The sequence below is a fragment of the Lytechinus variegatus genome, chromosome 5 (genome assembly GCF_018143015.1).
Source record: "Lytechinus variegatus isolate NC3 chromosome 5, Lvar_3.0, whole genome shotgun sequence".
In the NCBI taxonomy this organism is placed as follows: Eukaryota; Metazoa; Echinodermata; class Echinoidea; order Temnopleuroida; family Toxopneustidae; genus Lytechinus; species Lytechinus variegatus.
The window spans coordinates 9589153-9611454 of record NC_054744.1 but is presented as its reverse complement, the minus strand read 5'-3'; the positions used below and the strand labels follow the sequence as shown (position 1 = coordinate 9611454).

The following is a 22302-nucleotide window of genomic DNA, read 5'->3' as shown; positions in this document are numbered from 1 at the left end:
CTCAATCCATCCAATCAATCTGTACTTCAATTCACCCCCCCCCCCCCCCCACACACACACTTTTATAAGGTGAGGGAACCCTAAAATCACATACAGTCATATTAAATTGTTACAGACTTTTGCCAAAGCACATCAGCATTCCATTTCCTGATTTTGGCATGTTTTCAGGAAACTCCATTTAAAGTGAGAAAATTATTGATTCTCGATTCTGTCACATGTGAAAGGTACTGTTGAGGAATGGGGTGGACTGCACCACTGCGGTGGCCATCTAAAACAGCTTGGCATAATTTCTTCATTTATCAAGTTTTGAAATATGATACCAAATACATCACCACATCAGGAATGGAAAGGAAAAAAGTTAATTGCCAATCACAGAGGACAGATACTGAGGCGGCTTTCCAAAATTTCTGTATTAATAATTGAGAAGGCAGTGTATTTTCTTACAAAACGGTGTATGTTTGAAGAAAAAAATGAGATGAAAAGGCAATAGAGAGCCAATACACTGTACATAAAGGGTTGTGTTTGAGGTTTTTTAAGAGTTGATCAGTCAAACACAAATTATTGAAAATTCTGTTTAAATTTACACTCACTCATTTCTTTATTCAAAACTCTGAAGATATCCTTGGGATGTTCTCTCATTCTTTTTCCTACAAATATTCATCTTTCTGCTTCTATTGCATCTGACTTTAGCTTGTTTGACATCTCCTTCAATACAATAAATGCAGATTATTTTCAAAAGGAAGTCGAGTGTACTCACCGATGCAGCAAGTTGAGGCACATCCATATCTAATTCTCCATCTGTGGGTAGGCTCTTAGAATGCCTAGACTCACTGTTCACATCGAAAGACAAGATTTTCCTGGAAGACGAGGAACTAGATCTTCTAACAATACCAGTACCGTTAGTCCTGGCGCCAGTGTCCGAATCACTGGAGTATGTTTGCCTACCATCAGTTTCAACAAACAATTTCGTACGATCGATGACCGATCCACCGAATCGGTGCGAACGTGGAAGAGAGTTGTAGTTCTTGGAGTCATGGTGGAGTTGCGGTTCTGACTTGGAGACGAAAGAGCGGGATCTCGCCGAGGAGATGTTCTCGTCGTCGGAGTGTCCGTGCGACTTGTGGTGGGCCTTCTCCATGACCTGAGTGCTGATCTTGCGCATGGGTTTGGTTTTGTGCTTGAAGCGCTTCCACAGACCCGGCCGTTTCTTCTTCTTCTTGCCGTGGGAATACAGCGGTGTGGAGGTGGTGAGGGGCTCGTCGCCGTCCATGCCAATCCGATGATCGTTATGATCGGTATCGTCTTCTCCATACTGATCCTCTGAATCGCTGTCCATCGTCTTCGATTTACGGGAAGAACCTGTCAATGATCAAAAGAGTTGGGATCTTAGAATGAAGTTTGTGAAAAGGTACTGACTAATTTCCAACAAACTAGGAAAATTTACAAATTCTAATGATAATCTTTAAAAGTTCTGTTACATTTATACAACTAAAGATCGAGATATATTGTTCTCCTTTAGCAGCAATTTTTCAAGAGCTCTGCAGTCTATCACAAAGATGAACATGTGTGTATAGGAACAAGAGATACAGTATTAAAAGTCTTTCAAGATTCTGAAAACAGTCAAGTAAACCACATTGATAACTGACTTTGGTAGTTCTTTAAACTTTGTTTCATGCTGGAACTGATCCTCTGGCAAATGTATGAATTTGAGTAAGCCATATTTGACATCATATGAAGAAAAACAACTTTTCAATCGGAATCAACCTCTTAATTAAGAGGTTTTTTTTTTTTAATTAACCTCACACTAAATATTTGAGCACAATTACACAAGTCTCTACAATCATTTTATTTCACAAAATGGAAATGGCCGCAAGAAATACATCTTCATGAAATAATTTGCAATAGAGAGGGGGCAGTTAGGGAATCAACCAGTTGCAATTACAAAAGAATACCATGGCAACGGAACTGTAAGCATGAAACAATACAGGGCTTTGTCTTTAATAAAAAATAATAAATGTGTGTCACACAGAGAAATGAGGCAGTACAGTATGTTCAAGATCAATGCCATGTATTTCTCTGAAATAATATCTCACAATTTCAATTGGATACATTTACAGATGCTTTATATCAACAACACTAAATCTAAATGTAAATTTAAATTACGTGAATCTTTTTCATAAAACTAATAAATGCCGAATTTTGATGGCAGATGAGGAAAAAATGATGAATTTAACCTAACTGTATTATTAATATTCATACCGAGGTTTTTTTACCTGACTGCTCAGAAAGTATTACCGGTAATGCCTTGAGCAAGCAACCTGGGGTGGTATTCTGGAACACTGTCATAACTTTTGTCATAAATTTTGTCATTTCTTTCCGAGATGTGACACCGCTATGATTGTCACAAATCGGTATTCTGAACATTGTCTTTTCCCTGTCATATCTCTCAAAGTTCCCGCCCATCTTTTCGGAAGCAATCAAATCAAGATCATTGTTATTTCCCAGTGGGAGCCCTTCTAGCCAATAGGAATGCCCCGTGACAGGTAGGGGGTATCCCCAATTCTGTTGCTGGCATCGCGCAACTACGCGAATATTGATGCGCTTAATTACAAAGAGAGACAGGGAGCTGTGAAGGATTTTAGAGAAGTAGAAAAAGAAGGAAAACAGAGAAAAAAGGAGGAATTAATATGTAGGGCCTAACTAATTGTAGCATGAAAAAATAATTTTAAAAATTGTCATGGATGATGAGTGAAACTAATACCACAATCTAATCTAAATGATATCATTATATGCTTGAAATTCAGTCGGCAGAGTATCGGAATATTTGGTACTAAAATATATGACAAAGTTTATGACTGCTACCCTCTGTCATAACTTTTGTCATATCTTTTGCTTGTATAAAAGGATTACGCGCATTAAAGCCGTGTATTTTTGCTGCGCGCTAAAGAGAAGAGACAAAATTTATGACATTTTTTGTGACAAAAGTTATGACATCCACCAGAATACCGATTTTGTCATATCTCTGAGATAAGATAAAATATGGAGAAAAGACAATGTTCAGAATACCGCCCCAGGGGACCAACAGTTTAAGGTCCTCTCTGAGGGACCTGGTAATGAGGATAAATGCCTTACCAAGGGGCACTAGCGCATCACTTGGGAATCAAACCCGGGCCACCGGAATCTGAAACCCCCGTTCTACCGACTGAGCTATCGCGCCTCGCTACTAAACAATACAATATATTTATCAATTCTGGTCGTGACTGTTGCATTATTGATAAAAGATATGGTTTTTAAATATAATAAATATCATTCAAAGTCACAAAAGAAATAAATTCTTTCAAGAGTTATCTCAATACTCTAATAAAGTTTGACAAAATTATCTTTTTTTTATACATAAAGTAAATGAATGAATAGGCTAAATAAAGTTTCAATAAATTCATGTTCTTTGTAAAAACCCTATTTCAAAGAAACAGAAAATAATATACATTACCAGTCAATCTTCCAACACTGTACATATCAAAATTATTAACATCCATATTCATTGGCAGTCAATGACACACTACCCCAATCAACATGAACACCTCAACTATATGATCATCAAATATCAAATTTGAATATATATTGTAGACTGTGTAGATATCAGAAATATATTTGACACAACTATGGGATGAATAATAAGGAGCCATCTGTGCTTTTCCAAAGCTCCAGCTGGGATAGCTGGCTGCCTTCACTACAATAGCATAGAATGGAATATTGCTTGTGCAGGGAGTTAATTATCAAATTGATGCAGTACTGCATACATGTACATTATTCAAGTAGTAGAATGACACATTTGTGACCAAATTTTTTAAAATAATAAAAATGAAATGAAAAATATTTTCAAAAAGGCATAACTGAAATTTGCATTCCCCAGACAATTTTTTTATTAACCAAGTAAGATGAATACATAAATTTGATTTTTTTTAAATCTGTTAAATTTCTATTCAGCAATCATTTTGTTGTTCATTTTGAACTTAACTCTTCGTAATGTAACTTCTAGACCACTATCACTGATAGATTACATGAATTAAACATTAGGCCTAATCCCAACTTTTGAGGAAACATACAAGTACAAAATGTACATGCTTACAAATTATAACACATTATAACACATTCTTTATTTTTCATGAAATATTGTTAATATTTGACAAGACTCTTGTATTTATATGGTGAAAAAGCAATTATTCCTTTATTGAAATGGTCAATGATCTGGAAATGATTATTACGCCCCATTCACAGCTACAAGCAATTTTGTGGTCTACACATTGTTTTACAACTACATGTAGGTGATTTGATTGATCACCATGGAGACTGTGCATGCATCATATCTGTTGAGACTTTGACTTTCCAATTATTGAAATAGGAGTTAATTTGATATAAGGCCTCAAAGATACACCTCATATTTCACCAGCACACTCTTAAAGGGGAAGTTCACCCTGAAGAAAATTTTGTTGTAAAAATAGCAGAAAAAATAGTACAAAATATTGGTGAAGGTTTGAGGAAAATCCGTTAAAGAGTAAGAAAGTTATTAGAGTTCAAAATTTTGGATTTGTGACGTCATAAACGAGCAGTTTCCCCATGTGTTATGTAATATAAAATGCATGAATTGCAAATTTTGTATGGTTCCTGATGACTTAATTTTGTTTTCTATTCATGATCAGGGGGCCGTTTCATAAAGCTGTTCGTAAGATAAGAGCGACTTTAAGAACGACTGGTGAACCTTTCTTACGCGCTAAACCATCACCAATGGTGTATACCATTTACCGAAAGAAAGGATCACCAGTGAAAAAATCAAAACTCTTATTTTCATCATTTACATCACAATTTGAAGCATTTCCAATGCTAAGCTGATCTAATTTCTGTTTTCATTCAAATAAGATTGTTTTCAGGGTAAACTTCCCCTGTGAGACTGGAAATTCATAACGATGATTGGTCATTCCATATTTGTCTCAGTCCAATTCGCCCCTAAAAATTCCATAAATGGAATATCTGGGGGTGACCCTCTTTTCTAGAACCGTTCCAAGATCTACCACGAACGGTATTCATAAACATTTAAGAATTACAATATTCGACATATAGCAGAATGATAATTACCACATAATTCTGTGTTGCACAAAAAGTAGTCCTTCAAATGAAAGAAAATATATAGTCCCCAAAATATTAAGCATTTGCCCCAATGTGAAAAATAGCTCCTAGAAAACAAAAATCCTCTCCTACCCCATACTACACATTACACATTATCAGTTTCCAAGATAGATGCTTGTCTCCATAGACACAAATACTGGTACCAGTAACAATCTGAGTTCAAGGACAGATATGTTGATCAAAACACAACACTCCAAATGTTGGCCTAGCTGAGAGCCCCCCCCCCCCTGTATCTTCTATTCTCCATGCATTATTTACTAAAATCACAAACAACGGAAAAGAAATAGACAAGAGTTGACCTGTTCTTTCAATTTATTATCGTGAAGAAAAATATCAATTTGGAAACACTTCAAATCAAAAGGATTTGTAAATGTATATAATAAGAAAATGCAAGCTGTGTGCATAACCACCAAAACCAAAATTAAATGATGTGTGTGTGGCTTGTTTCAGTCGTCAAAAGAATTTTCAGAATGAACAAGAAAAATATTGCAAATACAATCGGAATGTGTTAAACAACAAAACCAAAACCAATTATTCTATTTAAAGTGGCTGGTTTTTATTCATCATTTTATCCACCACAGACTAAAAGTCAGACAAAAAAATCAGCAAACAGTCAATTTACATATGCACAAGAAGCCTTGGAATAAATAATTTATGTATGGTTTATAACTTTAAAATCCTTGGTTTTCTCTGATACACAAAATGAATAATTTCAAAGAATTTGGGGAGAGCACAGAATTACTAGTATTAAAATAACATTCAATTTTTCAGTTAAAAAAAGAGAATTTCGAAAAAAAAAAGTGAAAATCAAAGTAAAATATGATAATACAAACCCCAAATCAGTGGAGAATCTGCCGATCATGCAGTTTGCAGTGTTTCACAATGCTTTACCTGCGTAATGGAAACTTATATTTTTCTATTAAAGATTTAATCAATTGTAGTATAATTCATATATATTCAAAGAACACAGAATACTGAATAACATGGAATCCACACTTTAGAAAACAACAGACTGGGAACTTTAATGTAAGGGCACTTTGAGTCATCCAGTACCAGCTTAATTACTTGCCAACACAATGGACAGGTGAATAAATGCAGGGTTTTAAGCACACTTCAGTGCCTCCTTTCCGTGGCACTAACGATTTTCTCAAGCAAATAGTTGACTTCACTCCTGTGTACTCCAGCATCAACACAAGGAAATATCCCTACAGCCTGTGGGGATGAGGGGTATATCAACCAAATTCGCTAGGGTATGACGATCAGAAAAATGTGGCGATGTTCATATACTACATATAATTTGGATAGAAGTACGAACGTACGTTTCAAGTCACACTCAATTTCTTGTGAAACACTCAGTTCCAGAATGCACTACAAATTCTGGAATCAAACTCTTCATGTGTATCAATACATGTACATGTAGATACACTTTTGAAATCAAAAGACCCTGACCCATTTTCTATCTTCCCAGTAAAATGACAGAGTTAGAAACCCAAAACATTGATGAAACTTGAAGATACAGCTTCCTCATGGGAACACACATGTACACAGGGCCACCTGCTCTGAGGGTTTTTTTTTCTCGATCAACTCAAGATTGTCACATTACCTGGTAGCCTTCTCCACCATCTCCGGCCATCGTTCCCTGAAAAGTACTTGACCATGATATTGAATTTTGGTATTGACCGTTAGAACCAGGTGAACACATAAACCACCCCAACAAAACCAGTGTCCTATTCCAGATCTTCAGCCTTAGTGATACAATCCTTATCCATTAGTCCCATCAATAATATTTCATGTAAGTCCTTCTGAATCCATATGCACACCAACTTTTCAAGCCTCTGCAGAATTATTAATCAACAAAACGTTGAGACACATTGTCCGTCGGTACACATCTCGGTATTAAAGCCAGCAGGATGTGATGATGACGAAAGGCCTCCCATCCGTCGTCAGAGGCGGGGTATTTATAGCCATGACAACCGGCTTGAAGATTCTTTGGTGGTAATTGGTAGGGGTGGATAATGAATATATTCATGCAGCAACCTAATGAAGAGTGATGTGTGTACAGTGATCAAGCAAAGAATGGGGTGGGATCGGTGCAATAGTAGAAACTGATGGGTTTTTATTGGAGAAGGATACAGTCGATGATCATCATTAGGTGATTAGATTAATTGGCTTTGATAATGGCATGTGTATGTGGGTTTGGTAGAAATGATACGCTCAGAGGCACAAGCACGTGTTGTCCACTTTCTGGTAATTAGTGGTTTTCGTGTCACAGAAACAGTGGGCTTGGCCATTTCTCAATTGCTTGTTCTGTTTAATAATGATGTCATTATAGAAAGTAGGCTTGGTGAACGCAGGAAGAGAGACAAGGGAATAGAGGGAGAGTGGGAGAGAGAGAGGCAAAGGGAGAGAGTGAGAAGAGGGTACAATCATGATGTGCATAACTGATGTAATCTCACACTGTAACAATAACAGTGATTATACTAATGACTTCTGATGTAATTTCAGGCTTCAGATATTATTGTCAACTGGAGAAAGTGAGTTATTATATTAATGACTTTTCAAAACCTTATGAAACAATAAAGAGACCACTTTTCATTCCTGTTGTGTCAAAGCTCATATCGATTTTAACCCGTTGACAACTGGAACAGGGTTATACCTGTACAAAGTCTATGGGAAGGTATTCAAAGGGTTAAAGGGGCATATATAGGGAACATATTGCATCTCATGCTCTGATCAGTATTATCAATTTTAGTAGACCCGTCATCAATGCTGCTGTCACTGATGTCATCATCTATCATAAATATCATAAATGTAACTTCTGTACCATCATCATTATCTATTCAATATCATGAAAAATAATCATCATTATTTACAACTGTACATGTACATCATTAACATGATGATCATTAATATTATCATCATCATCATCACCACCATCATCATCACCATCACCACCATCATCATCATCACCATCACCACCATCATCATCACCATCACCATCATCATCATCATCACCATCATCATCATCATCACCATCACCACCATCACCATCATCATCATCATCATCACCACCATCATCATCACCATCACCACCATCATCACCATCACCACCATCATCATCATCACCATCATCACCATCACCACACTCATCATCATCACCATCACCACCATCATCATCATCACCATCATCATCATCATCACCATCATCATCATCACCATCATCATCATCATCACCATCACCACCATCACCATCATCATCACCATCATCATCATCACCATCACCATCATCATCACCATCATCATCATCACCATCATCATCACCACCATCATCATCACCATCGTCACCATCATCATCACCACCATCATCATCATCATCATCACCACCACCGTCATCATCATCATCATTTTGGCATTTCAGTAACAACCAGTGAACCCCCTTCATCATTACAAACCACCCACTACCATTAAAACTCATTTGAATTTAAAACCAAAGCATCATTCATCATCGATATGACTTTTACTGCACATCAGTACAAGTATGAAGAAATGAGTATCATGACAATCTCAACGTTACTATGACAACAGTACACACAGACCACAAGAACCACCAACACCAATGCAGAGATGTGTCTGCTCCTCACATATGAGCTTGAGCTTGATCTTTGATCGCCTGTACTGGTATTCCGGTCATTCTCTCTAAAGCCTTGTTGGTTTCTACAGCAGCATTCAAGTGTATTTCAAGCTCAGAATATGCTCAAACATTAAGAGCAAATTATTTTTGTGATGTTGTTTCTATGTCACACAATCACTATCTCTTTTGCATTGTGCTGTATAATATATGCAGATTTATGCATAAGGAAACTCGTAGTCTAATCAAAACATATCACAACAATTGCAATTCCACATCTTCAGAGAGAAAACAAACAATGTTTTGTATTGTAATGAGGAAAACTAAAGATATTTTCATATTTCATGTAAGAAAATACCTGCATGCCGACCAGGATATGAATTTTAATGACTGTTTGGTGAAATAAACAAAATGTAATAACTTTTGTGTATTTTACATCCAACTTGGATGAAATTTCAACAATATACATAATGTACATGTACTTGTTTGATTCTCTATTTTAACTCCACCAATTATAGTTGGGCTGGACTTGCTGTTTAGTGAATACAATTCACGGGGGGTGGGGTAGGAAGGGGTAATCGATGCAATGATCTACTTTCTCTTGACGACCCTGCTCGTATTTCCTTCCTGCAATCAGATAAGTACCTGACTACATGCATATATCACAGCCCTTGCCTTCCATCCCATCAAGACAATACCACTGTCATTGACCTTGAGTACAGCATGCCATTGATTGATTGGGCTGATAGTCTTTAAACTAGACCTTCATGAAGATTTGTAAGTAAATTGCCAATTCGTCTACTGCCAACTCGTCCGCTCACCACATGGTCTACCTTCATTCAGTCTAATGCCATTCCATCCATCTACATTTCGTCTATAAACAACCATTGGGTCCAATAACCATTTGGTCCAATCATCACTTCATCTCATCGACAGTTCGTCTCTGACCATTTCGTCTCATAACCAGTTGGTCCAATTTCCGATTTATTTACATTCATTTTGCCAAATTAACACTTGGTCTAATTAGACCAAATGGTATATGGACTAATGGCTATTGGACCAACTGGTATTAGACGAAATGGTGAGTAGATGAAATGGCAATCAGACCATGTGGATATTGGACAAACTGATGGTAGACAAAATAATAGTAGACAAGATAGGAATTGGATGAATTAGTGTTTAATAGACCAAATGAAAATAAACCGATTTGTATTTACATCAATACTTCAGATACTTGAGTATCGCGGATTTCAAGTGCAATGAATTTGTAACAAATCTGTGTTTTTAGTACTGTAGAGTTTTGTTTCTCTTTTTCATTTTAGCTCGTTCTACAGTGAAATATGTAACCACCAAAAGCAGACAAGAAAATTGGTCTTTGTGAGCAGACTGTGGTTTTTATGGACAAATCTCACTAGGCGGTTTCAGACCGCCTCGAAGTTCGCCAGTTCCAGGTATTCTCTGATCGGGAAATTTACCCCGATCATAAAATACCAGGTATTTTGGTAATGTGAAAGCAAACTACGAGTAATTTCCCCGAAAGAAAATACCCGCTAAATAGTAGGTACTTGGCGAAATTACGAGAACTTTCGTGGGGATTTTTCCAAGGTCGCAGGTATTTTGGCAATGTGAAAGCAAATTACGGGAACTTTTAGCCCAGCGTGTTGTTGGGCGCGGTGGCGTGGGTGGCTGCTGGGCTAGTGATTTTGAATCTCCGGCCTTGCCTGCTTATCAGACCACACTGCGCATGCTCGTAACTTCGGGAACTTATCCCGAAGGATGTGTTTCGGGGCAGTGTGAATGCAGGAATAATTAACGGGTATTTTTTAGCCTTAAAAAGTTCTCGTAATTTAACGGGGATTCTTGTGATCGAGGCGGTTTGAAACCACCTACTGGCATCTTGCAATGGGGATTTTTATTCCATAATCTTTAAGAAAAAAATCAAAGCAGTCTTTATAGACAGGTGGTACTTCAATATATGTGGTTGCTATTGCAGGTTGTCTTTCAGGAGAGGGTAGAGAGAGTCACTTGGAATGCAAATATAAATCTTATATTATTTGCCCAGAGATCCAAGGGGGCACTCAATATATCCCTGATATTATCTTAAACACCTCAGATAGCAATATTAATTCATTTTACTTCCCTATTCATGTACTTCAATTAGACAATCCACCCTGCTCCCCAAACAGGGATAACAATAAAAACATGCCTTAGTTTTCAAATTGAAATTAACTTTTGTAATTTTATTCCATTTTTTACTAAATTGATAAGATCCATACATGTACAAAAATACAAATATTTCACTTTAAAAAAATTTAGTTTATGAACATTTCATTTCATCCTCAATAATCTTTAATGGATTTTCCTAAAACCTTCAACAATACTTTTGATTATTTTTTCCTCTACTTTTACAACAAACTTTTCTTCCCCTTTAAATGAACAATTCATGTTTATAGTAGCTCCTTGGTACAGGTTTGTGATATTTCATTAAGCTATTAAGGGGGAAATGGAGCATACGCTTCACAAAAGGTGGTGCTGCACCAGCCCGAGTTTGCTCAATCTCAATATTTTACCTGATCGGCCCTCTTCGTGATTAATCTCGAGATTCAAGAAACCCCATCTCCACCATCGCAGGAAGAACGATTCTAGCGAGGCATCGATGCATTATGGTCTGACGCCATGAATAAATAATCCCGAGTGCGTCTGCACCTGGGAATTAGCGGGATAATTTGTAAAATAGCGTGTTATTTTGCAGATAATCCCAAGTTGACTTAGGATTGCAATCTCAAGATTAATCCTACATGTACAAACTAGCGCAAAAATTGTGTGTCCATTACAAATAATCTTGAGATTGTTCAGATTGGGATAATTTGTCGTATCAGAAATAGCGCGTTAATTTGAAAACTCGGGCTGGTGCAGATGGCCCTAAACTCATGAGTAACCTGAAACTAAAGTTAGATCTTTTGTTATTTCACCTTGAGGCAATTTCATCTCTTGTGAGCGAATAAAGGTGTTGTGGCTCAGTGGATAGTTTCCTAACTTAAACCACAAGGTCCAGATTTTGGATGGTGATTTTCCATGGCACCTTTTTTGAGCTCCAGGACTGTTTGAGCATTTCGGGGGGGGGGGGGGGCTAAATCGCCTGGAGCCCACAATGCACGTAATCATTTCCATGGTCTAGGTACTATAAATCAAGAATAATCCATGCATTAAATATGGTATTGGTAAATGGGGAATTTGTAGAAATGTGGAAAACATTCATATTAAGTCTTACCAGGTAATTTGAAAATACCATAAGAATTGGAGCCACTTTAGCTGCACAGTTAAACCATAGATTTTAAATACTGAACTAGAAAATAAGAGTAAATATCTTTGGAAGGGGAAAAAATGTGAAAAGAAAATTCACAATGTTTTGACAAATGATGATTGTGTCATTAGTCCCCTGATACAGGTAGTAAAACATTGAAACTAGACCAACCATGTTTCAATATTTATTCAGATCTGATTGCTGATAGCAAAAGAATTTTTGAGACAATTAGTCATGTTTGTCATAACAGATACATGGATATATCAACAAAATCTTTTTATTAGATCAGTGCAGGGTTAATTTAGTCTTCAAGCACAGACTTATATTTAACATTTTAACTAATTATTCCATGTCAAGCATGAAGACTAGAAACCAAACTCTTTTATGCTTTTCACACTGCATTTCCTAACCTCATACTAAAATAATAACCCTGGACTAATCTTTTTTGGTTTCACACCGTCTTTCTTCGCCCCATACTATTTGCTTAGCTGGGGTTAACGCCTTATTAAACCCCGGACTACAAGTATCTCACAGCACATGAATATTGATGATTTGCCACACAGAGCATGATTAACATGCAATTTCGACTTCTGTGATTGGCTAATGCTTGGCCCAACCTTTACTTAGCCTGGTTTGGTTTTCACACTGTGGTGCTAGCAACAAAAATAGCCAGCTAACCCTGCTTTTTAGTAGGGCCAGAGAGTATCATTCCATTCACAGTGCTAGCCCACTTTGGTTGAACACGAGTGTGAAACCAAGTTTGGCTAAGCTTAACCGCGAGAAATTGGTGGGGCTAAAGCCCTAGCCCCACCTACTTCCCGGGGTTAAGGTGAAAAGCACATTTGTCGGTGTCAAACAAGAGCCAGCCACAGTACAGCCTGCAGACTAGGGTTAACTGGGGGGATGTGAGTAAAAGATTTTCCAAGTATTTGTTGTTGTTACATCTAAAAACTTGGTGGCTCTGGGCCTGCCTAAGGTAGGAAAGAAATCAGATGTAAACATCCCAAACCAACCTCGGGCCACCTTTTAGCAAACCTACCCGAGACCAGACCTGGTAACCTCTGGGAATGAAAAATTGTATTCTGTGACAAAAAAAGTGTATTTTTCCCCAAAAAGTGTATTTCATAATAAAATGTGTGGCGCACTCGCTCATATTGCAGCGCTCAAGCTGCAAGCAAGCTAAAATGCGCACTGCTCTTGCAGATGAAAAAAATTATCATTTAAACATCTCACCCTGGTTTTAACAAAATGATTGAAAAAAAAAACAAGTTACCTGAAATTACATTGATCTAATATCCATATTTGTATAGGTTTTATGAACTGGAGACAAACAAAGATGATTTTTTTTTAATAAATTATGATTTTTGTAAAAAAAAAAGAATTGAAAAAAAATTATTTTTGAAAAAAAAAATTAAAAAAATATGTAAATATATATTTTATATTTTTTTTACAAAACATATTTTGTAAAGAAAAAATTAATCCTCATTAACAGGTCTCTCAGAGAGGACGTCAAGCTGTCCGTCCTCTGGTTGCTTGCTTACTGTGGTTTGAACTATCAAGGAGTTTGTACATAAATGCTAGGTTATAATGTCTACGGAAAAAAACAAAGTGTGAAAATTTTGTCCATTCAACATGGTCCAAAGGAACAGCTAATAAGAGTAGCTGAAGAACTAATCACATAATCCACACTACATCCTAGCTAGTATCTAATTTCATTTCACAGTGAAGTATGCATATTGATGATGACATAGACCCCTACAATGCCAATGCATTCACGAATGATTGTGATGAGTTTATTATGCAAATGGCTATTAAAGAGAAAGACTAATATGTACATGTACCTTGAAACATGTTTATTTTCAGTACTGTCTAGAACAGAATACAAAGAAAGTGTCAAAGAGGTTGTGAAAGTTATAAAGATAATTTGTATACAAATAATTTGTATTCATAATTAATTCACAGTGGGATCAAGCAAACACATTTTTGCATATCTTCTTAACCTAAAAGGGTGTCCATGAACTGCATCAAAAAAACTTGCACTCAATACAATGTGAAAATGTCAAGTCAAAAAACTTACACAACACTGACATCAGTACTGCAGTCTCAGGCCTAGTTTGATAAGATTTCCAAAATATTCCACAATTTCCAATTTGAGTAGCTGGCACCTGGAAAGGGCACACTACTCAAGCAAAATTCCTATGGAAGACCTCGTACAGTAAACACACTCCAAGTTCAAACATACAGTGCAGTTCCACAAAGGTATGCAGCACGTCAAAAGTTTTGCAGATCATCATGTACATGTCACAGGTTGACTGTTGTTCGAGATATTGACTTGCATGTTTACACAGAGCCCTACCCCCCCCCCCTGAAGTTCTGTCTAGGGTGCATCTGAGTTGTATGAATCACACATCCCTCAACACAGTATGAAAACTGCTACGATGAATCACAAAATCTTTTGACAAGAGGAACAAGCTCATTCCATCCCATCAATGCTTGTTCAAGTTTGACGACTACACTGTTAGAAAGGATTATTACAAAGTTTTCATCAAGTTTATTTGGTGTAAACAGCTTCAATCATGCATGCCTTGTTGACTGATCACATCAAGACCAAGTATTATATATATTTGCAAACACCATCGTGAGATAAAGAAGTATGAATTGAAAGCTCAACTATTTTGAATGATTCAAAGTTGCAACCATGTTCACAATTTAACAGAATATTTACTCACAATCAGTACATAGATCTAGGTGTTCAACACAAACAAAAATTATGAAAACAATTGCGACTTGACATTGCACACTTCTGGCTCTAATTCTACAGGTGGTTGAAGCAGGGACGTGAGGTGGAGAAGCAGGCAATTTTGCTAAATTAAACCAAATCCTACATTCCAACCTGTCTACTATGGCTATCTTTAAAGGGAAGTTCACCCTGACAAAAAGTTTATTTAAAAAAAAGCAGAAAAAAGTGAAGGTTTGAGGAAAGTCCATGACAGATTTAAAAAGTTATAGTAATTTGTTTTTATTTGTGATGACATATATGAGAACAGCTTCCAATGTATCATGAACTGAAAAAAATAAATGAAATGTCATTTCCTCAGAAAAATGAAAATAGATTTATTGTACCTTTAATTATTTTACACCGTTCCTGACTGAAAGAATTTTAGTTATCATGAAACTGTTCCATAACATATGGGGCAGCTGTTCGTATATGGCATCATATTCAAATCACTTTCTTAATCTTTGATGGATTTTCCTGAAGCCTTCATCAATATTTTTATTATATTTTTTTGTGTTTTTACACCAAACTTTTTTGTTGCGGTAAACTTCCCCTTTAAAGGGGTACAGAAAAAGATGGTCATTGTACGCAGAATGCCTGTAGGCTATAGGCAAGTTCTACAACATATTCTTTTCAAATGGGAAACAAGTTTGGTGGCCACTCAAGACAGGTTGCTGCTATTCTTTACATGCTTTTGGAAGTTTTTTTTTCAATTTTTTAAGTATGACTTTATCTAAATACAGATTTAGGTATGTTTTTACACAGATTTGAATCTGTTGAAGTTTGTTATTGATTGCATACATGTGTCACAGGGAAAGTTGTTCTACTATTTTGGTGCTATATTCCAAAAAAGCTCAATCACCAAATATCTTGGATTTTAAACATCTTATAATACACATCTTAACCTTTGACTCTGATCACAGATTTCGACTTGGGTTAATATTTCTGAATGAGATCTCAGAGGTAAGCAGCTCGGTATTCCCATACATGTAAATGCACTTAAAATCGAGAGAAATAGTCAGTTTATACAAAAAAAATAATTCTGATATCAGACAGGTTGAGAAAAAGAGGGACGTATCACCTGGGCCATTATGAGATTCTATGCAAACTTGAATAGATTGAGGGCTTTCCAGAGCTGTCGGCACTGACTATAAAAAGTCGGGTCTGACAATTTTGGTTCAAACCCTGGTTCGAGAAATGCTATTTTCTTTCAATCACCTAGAGCATAATGTATCTAGGAGACTAGGATTTTGAAATACGACACAAAGAAATAATGGAGAAGGGGAGAAAATGAAAAATTTTTAGATTTGAGCATATGATTCTCCAAACATCTAGGGGCGTGTGTAGCTCACTCTCTAGTCTGAATCTACCATTAATGATACAATGGTTACTGTCATAAATTCAAAGCAAGCTAAAATAATTTTTCTACTGTTTTTGTTATAATATTTATAAGCCTTATCCCCCCACTGTTATTTATTCATAATGAATATACATGTACTCTGTATATTCTTTTTGTAAATATTGTGTATTTTTAATTGTGTATATTGTTATAACTGCGATTGCACTATGTATAATGTTTGAAATGTGAATGACAGCAGGGCTCCCTTGTAAAGAAGGCCTCTGGCTTGAATGGAACTACCCTGCTTTTTATAAAGAAAACATGAATATAAAATAACTAATAAATTAATTAAATAAATAGTTCCCTGTATAGGTTCCAAAACATATGCTCCAGCAAATTCTGCTGCAAATTCCAGACATAAATGGAATGACCAACTTAACCCTGGATTTAACACTATACCATACCTATTAGTAATAATAAACCTATATAAACCTATTAGTCTAAACCTAGCATAAAACCCTATTGCAACCCTAACCCAGCCGAAATAGAGCAAATGTTGTGTTATCTCCTGTATAATCCAGTTTATATTAAGTTGCATAAACCACATTTCTAAAAAATTATTCACATCACTAAACATCGATGAAAAAATTATTAAACTCTGGATTAAAAAATAATTTCAATTAGATACTGTTCACCCTGAAATTATTCAATTGGTACTGAAATTAAAATCACCTGCTGTATATCATTAATTACTTGCCTCTGATCTATTCAAACAATAGAATATCTCGACCCTAGAAATAGCAAAACAACCTTCAAACCATCTGTTTGCAGTAGAAACCCATCCTGATTTTATAATGGTTATTTTAATTTCCTTACTTTGGTTTATGTTCTCTTTGATGGGAAATGAGGGAAAAAAGTCATTGTAGAAAAAAATATACAGTAAAGTCTATTTGTCTGACCTTGCTGCAAACTTTTTTTCAGCAAGCTAATCGAACAAGAGTTAGATGAAAAGAATTTCTTTCAAAATTGTCATCTGAAATTATTTCATTTTCCAACATTTAAAAAAAATAGTCAAAAAGAGTGGAAAATCTCTTCCAATTTAAGCAGTATATATTGTCAGTGTTTTGTTTTTCTACAAATTGGAAAGGAATCAAGTTTTTAACCTGGAAAAGACAAGTAAATTTCATTTTCTACATACATCACAACACTCTTGAAACTGTATGGTTTCATAGAATTCATGCCAGAAGGGTAGTATAAATTTATTGATGAAACCTGCTTATTTGAGTTTTTCTCAAGCAAGGTTGGCCTAATTATTTTAATAACTACTACAAAATTGGTCTACATGTATGATAACAATAACTACAAGGAGCTCAACTCAACTTAAGAATGGAATCTGTAGCAGTAGCATAATCATACTAAATCGGGTCTGAAATTATAGACTAGCTGAAACAAATGCAACCATTTCTGTGCATGTCACTGCTATATTTAGCCAAAGAATATAATGGGAATTTCTATATTTCAAGGAAATAGAATTGAAACCTGACCTGTTACTTCAGGTTCAGAACCTGCATATGTACTATATGTACATGTAGGTATGCTACTGCCTTCATTGGGTTAAACCCCCAAAGGGGAGGAGACAAGAATGAAAGAAAAAAGATATTACAGAACCAGTATTTCACATCCCAATTCTTGTTTTGTATGAGATTAATGTAGGTCTAAAGGTTTAATGAGACTGTTAGATGACAATCAGATGCAGATGGGGGGGGGTTCAAGGGGATTCAAACTTACTACAATGTTGGACACATGAAGACAACCCCACCCCCCCCCCCCAAAAAAAAAAAAAAATCAAGAAAATAGCTTTTATTTTTGGAATACTCTGGAGTTAGAAGGGTTTCTAGGTTTAAACAATATTTTAAAATTGTTTTTCATATTGATACATTTGAGAATCACTTATGTTTTAAACACCTGCATTAGAGGGTATGATATCGTTGGCAAGACAGCATACATCAGTACAAGATTCTTATCAACAAAAAACATGCTACAGGACGGATTTGAATCCGAGACATTTTCTTTAATATTCATGGAACAATTATTCACTTAATCAGAACCAGGCAATTGGACAAAACCGAGAGATCACTGCACTTTACTTCACCACCATTCTTAAACTACAACTTAGATGATGATACCTGCATCTATTTGACCACAGTCCATACTTCCTGCATGCATTGGACACATACTGATTACAAAAATACTCATTATCAACACCAGCAAATAGACATGACAATACCCTACTTTGCCATTGTTGTTGTTATATAACTACATACTGTATAAACTATACATGTACATGTCCTCTGAAACTGCCTCATTGTTAGAATAGTATAGGAATGCAAATGTGTTTCTCTACATCTCTTGAGTCTGTTGTGCATGCCAGTTTTTGTTTGTTTACTTTGATCTTGAAGAAAGGGGCATTTGCAATTGGTTGTGTGAAACTTCAGTTACAAAGCATTTTGGACATGTAACAATTTTGTAACAGTCCAGTAGCAAGTGAAGAACACATTGCCAATTTTAAAACCTCACATAATTTGCCTGTAATCTTCACCCTCAAGTTCAGTGAAACTTTTGACAGTATCCAGATCAAAGAACTACTCATGTTTCAAGGTATGGTTGTCAAAAGGCCATTTTCGAATGCCAAGTATCAAGCATATTATAGTTTAACGAGTGCAAACTGAAAAGTTACTTTGTTGCTTCCTCAGAAAAACACCATCAATAAACAACTTCAAATCAACTCAAAAAACAAAACACAAGCTTTTTAGATTTCTTTAGTGCAGTATATACATTAGTGAATAGTATCTGTGCTCTATAAATCTACATACAATATTACTCAGGATGGACTCGATGGAGGGTCGGGTGTCCGGACAGTTTATCTTTTTGAAGCCTTCTTCTTTGTCTTTGGATCACACTAAAGATTTCATTTCATTTATTTCACATTAAAAACCATGCAATACACACAATTACATAAGAACGAAAAAGAAGTAATTCCATGTATATATAAAAGAGAAAGAAGAAAATAAAAACATACAACAAAATCAAAATACGATGGTAAATAATGTGATATGAATTCAACGTTAATCATCTTCTATTTTGTTCTTTAGAATTTCCTAACATTTTGTACTAAAAATTGATAAAACTTCGCTTGTAATTTTTTCCAAATGACTTTCTAAAATTGATCGTCCGGACACACAACAACTGGGTATACATAAAACACATTAGTCTTTAGATCGATGTAGTCTACTGTCTACCTAGACAGCAGGCAGCCGTCTGTTTCGAGGAGTTTTTTAACTTTTTTTTTCTCCTCGTACACAGACGGCTCGCTATCGTGCAGCCACCATTAGGGGACTTGCAATGCAAAATCCCCCAGTCACGGCTTTTCAATTTTTGTCTTTAATTAATAAAAATTTTTGAAAATTAACATGACCAAAATATAAACTTATATTCCCTCTTGGCATTAATTGCCAAAACACGGAGAAAAATGAAGTTAAAAGGAACAAAAACAGTGACTTACCTCGACTGTCGCGCAAATTCACTTCCCCGTTTTATCCTATCTTAAGTACATAAACATATGGCCTTTGAGTCCCCTGTACAGATCACGCTTGAACTTCGGTCTCTGTATTTGGTGAGTGAAGCCAACGAAGTTCAGCTGAACACCAACAAAACAGAGACCGAAACTTTTGGTCTACTACTACTCTACTGTCTACTATACTATCTAAATTAAATGCTTCTTCTCATTTTTGACATTTCAAACTTAATTTAAAAAAGCTCATCCAGAAACTAAATTTGAAGAAAATGTAGTATAAATTAACAAAACATTTGATCGCTAAATCAATAAATTCAGGCTTGCTATTAAAGAGTGAATCTTTAGTTTGTCTGGGCCTGGGTACCGTCCCGCATAACTCGATCGGACACTCGTCGGGATTGGGGGTGTGGCACGACCGCAGTGCTCCGGGACCGGAGCCCAGCCTCTGCTAGCCTACGATCCTCTGCTGCATGCTCACCAGGCCCAGCACACCAGGCAACTCGGGGATCATATCATCAAACTCAAATAATTCATTCAATCATTCGAAACACCAGTACACTAACTTACCAAATTAATCAATCTACAAGAAGGATGTTATTTCCCAAACAGCAGATCTAACGAAGTACAGTAGCTGTTTCGGGGTTGATCTACCGGTACTTGAAGTTGAACTTCGGAAGTTGGGAGAGATGAGCAATTCATTGATATCACTGTATGTATATTATTAGCGACTGCACTGGCCCTCGCCTCCAGGCCAGGCCAGTCTTCTGTACCAGTACCGGTGTTGTGTTTCCGATCTTTGGCTTTGGTCTTTGGTTGACCGAATTGTTTACAAACAGATAGTCTAATCATTCTATACTAAACTTATCGTATTCATAGATTGGTATCTAGAAAAAAATGTATCATTGTGCGTTGTATTCTGATATACCTTTAAAATGATATTAATAATCCCATAAAACAAATACAGCTCCTAACATAAATGATCATATCTCATATTTACAGGGGACGCATGCACCCTGAAGAAAAGTTTGTTGTAAAAATAGCAGAAAAAATAATAATAATGATAAAAATATATTGGTGAAGGTTTGAGGAAAATCCATTAAAGATTAAGAAAGTTTCTAGTTTTGGATTTGTCACGTCATAATAATTTAGCAACTACCTGCATTAATATAAAATGCATAAATTTCTATTTTTTTAAATGGTTCGTGATCGGGGTGATGACTTATTTTTGTTTTCTTTTTAGAAATAGGTGCAAAACTATTTGTGTATCATACTGAAGGAACAATAAAAACATCGATTTTCAGACAAAGTGACCGTCGATTATTTTTTTTCATATACGATATAAGGCGCATATAATACAGGATTTCGCACGGGGGGCGACCTAATTTTGGCACCCCTATGGACTCAGGAGCTAACGTATGTAAGATAGTATCTCTGTGAACTTTTCAGAAAATGGCGCCCACCCCCCCCCCCCCCCTCTCCCTCTCCACCGGCAAATACAGGTAAATGCATGTTGAATTCATAATCACGTGAAAAAGGAAAAGGAGGACCGGTTTTTTTTAATGTGTTCAATGAAAAAATGCAGTGAATGCCATGCACTGTTTGAAAAGAATGAATGCGACAGCATACAGTAATACTTTAAGCACTTTAAGGTCAAGTCCACTCCAGAAAAATGTTGATTTTATAAATAGAGAAAAATCAAGCAAGCATAATGCTGAAAATTTGATCAAAATCGGATGTAAAATAAGAATGACATTTTAAAGTTCGCTTATTTTTTTCAAAAACAGTTATATACACGACTCAGTGGTATATGCAAATTTGAGAGAATGAGTGATGTCCATCACTCACTATTTCTTTTGTTTTTTTTATTGTTTGAATTATACAAAATTTCAATAACAAGAACAAACTTAACTGAATCATAAAATGTTTTAACAATTGTATTGCCACATGTTTTAAGAAGGAATAAAACTTTTTGTTTCACACGCAGGACAATGAGGAGAAAATTAGAATATTTCATAATTATAATACCGTCAATACAAAAGAAGTGAGTGATGGACATCATCAACCCCCCCCCCCCCCCCCCCTCATTTGCATACTGACCGGGATGTGCATATAACTGTTTTGTGAAATTAAACGAAACTTCAAAATGTCATAACTTGCTTATTTTACAACCGATTTTGATGAAATTTTCAGAGTTGTGCTTGTTTGATTTTTCTCTTTTTATTCAAATAAAGTTTTTTGTTGGGGTGGACTTGTTCTTTAAGGATTTCAATTTTTCTAAAATTATGCGGGAGCTGAGGCTTCTTTACCAGTGGCGGATCCAGCTTCTGCTTATATGGCGGGTGGAAAAATATTTTCATCATTTTTCCCGATCGAATATTCTAAGCACTTTTTGTAACCGTGAACATGATGGGTATATAGAATATATTTTTTTAAAAAATTAATGCGAGCGCGACTGAAAGCGAGCTGAAGATTTTTTATATTCTGACCTCAAGTTTGG

The 22302-nt window shown here is 35.9% G+C and overlaps 1 protein-coding gene across 4 annotated transcripts in view; it reads right to left on the bottom strand.

The window, feature by feature from the left end:
- LOC121415226 (multiple C2 and transmembrane domain-containing protein 1-like) overlaps positions 1–20509 on the bottom strand; it is a 99669-nt gene extending 79160 nt beyond the window's left edge. The window contains exons 1-2 of one of the 4 annotated variants that reach the window (XM_041608403.1): positions 20373–20509; positions 758–1359 (exon numbers count right to left, since the gene is read on the bottom strand). In XM_041608403.1, coding sequence (XP_041464337.1) covers positions 758–1336 — 579 coding nt within the window. In that variant the 5' untranslated portion in view covers positions 1337–1359; positions 20373–20509. Of the gene's footprint in view, positions 1–757; positions 1360–6787; positions 7497–14193; positions 14495–20372 lie in introns of those variants that run through there. The other 3 variants (XM_041608402.1, XM_041608400.1, XM_041608401.1) reach the window with 3 other exon arrangements.
- Between the last annotated feature and the right edge of the window lie 1793 nt (positions 20510–22302).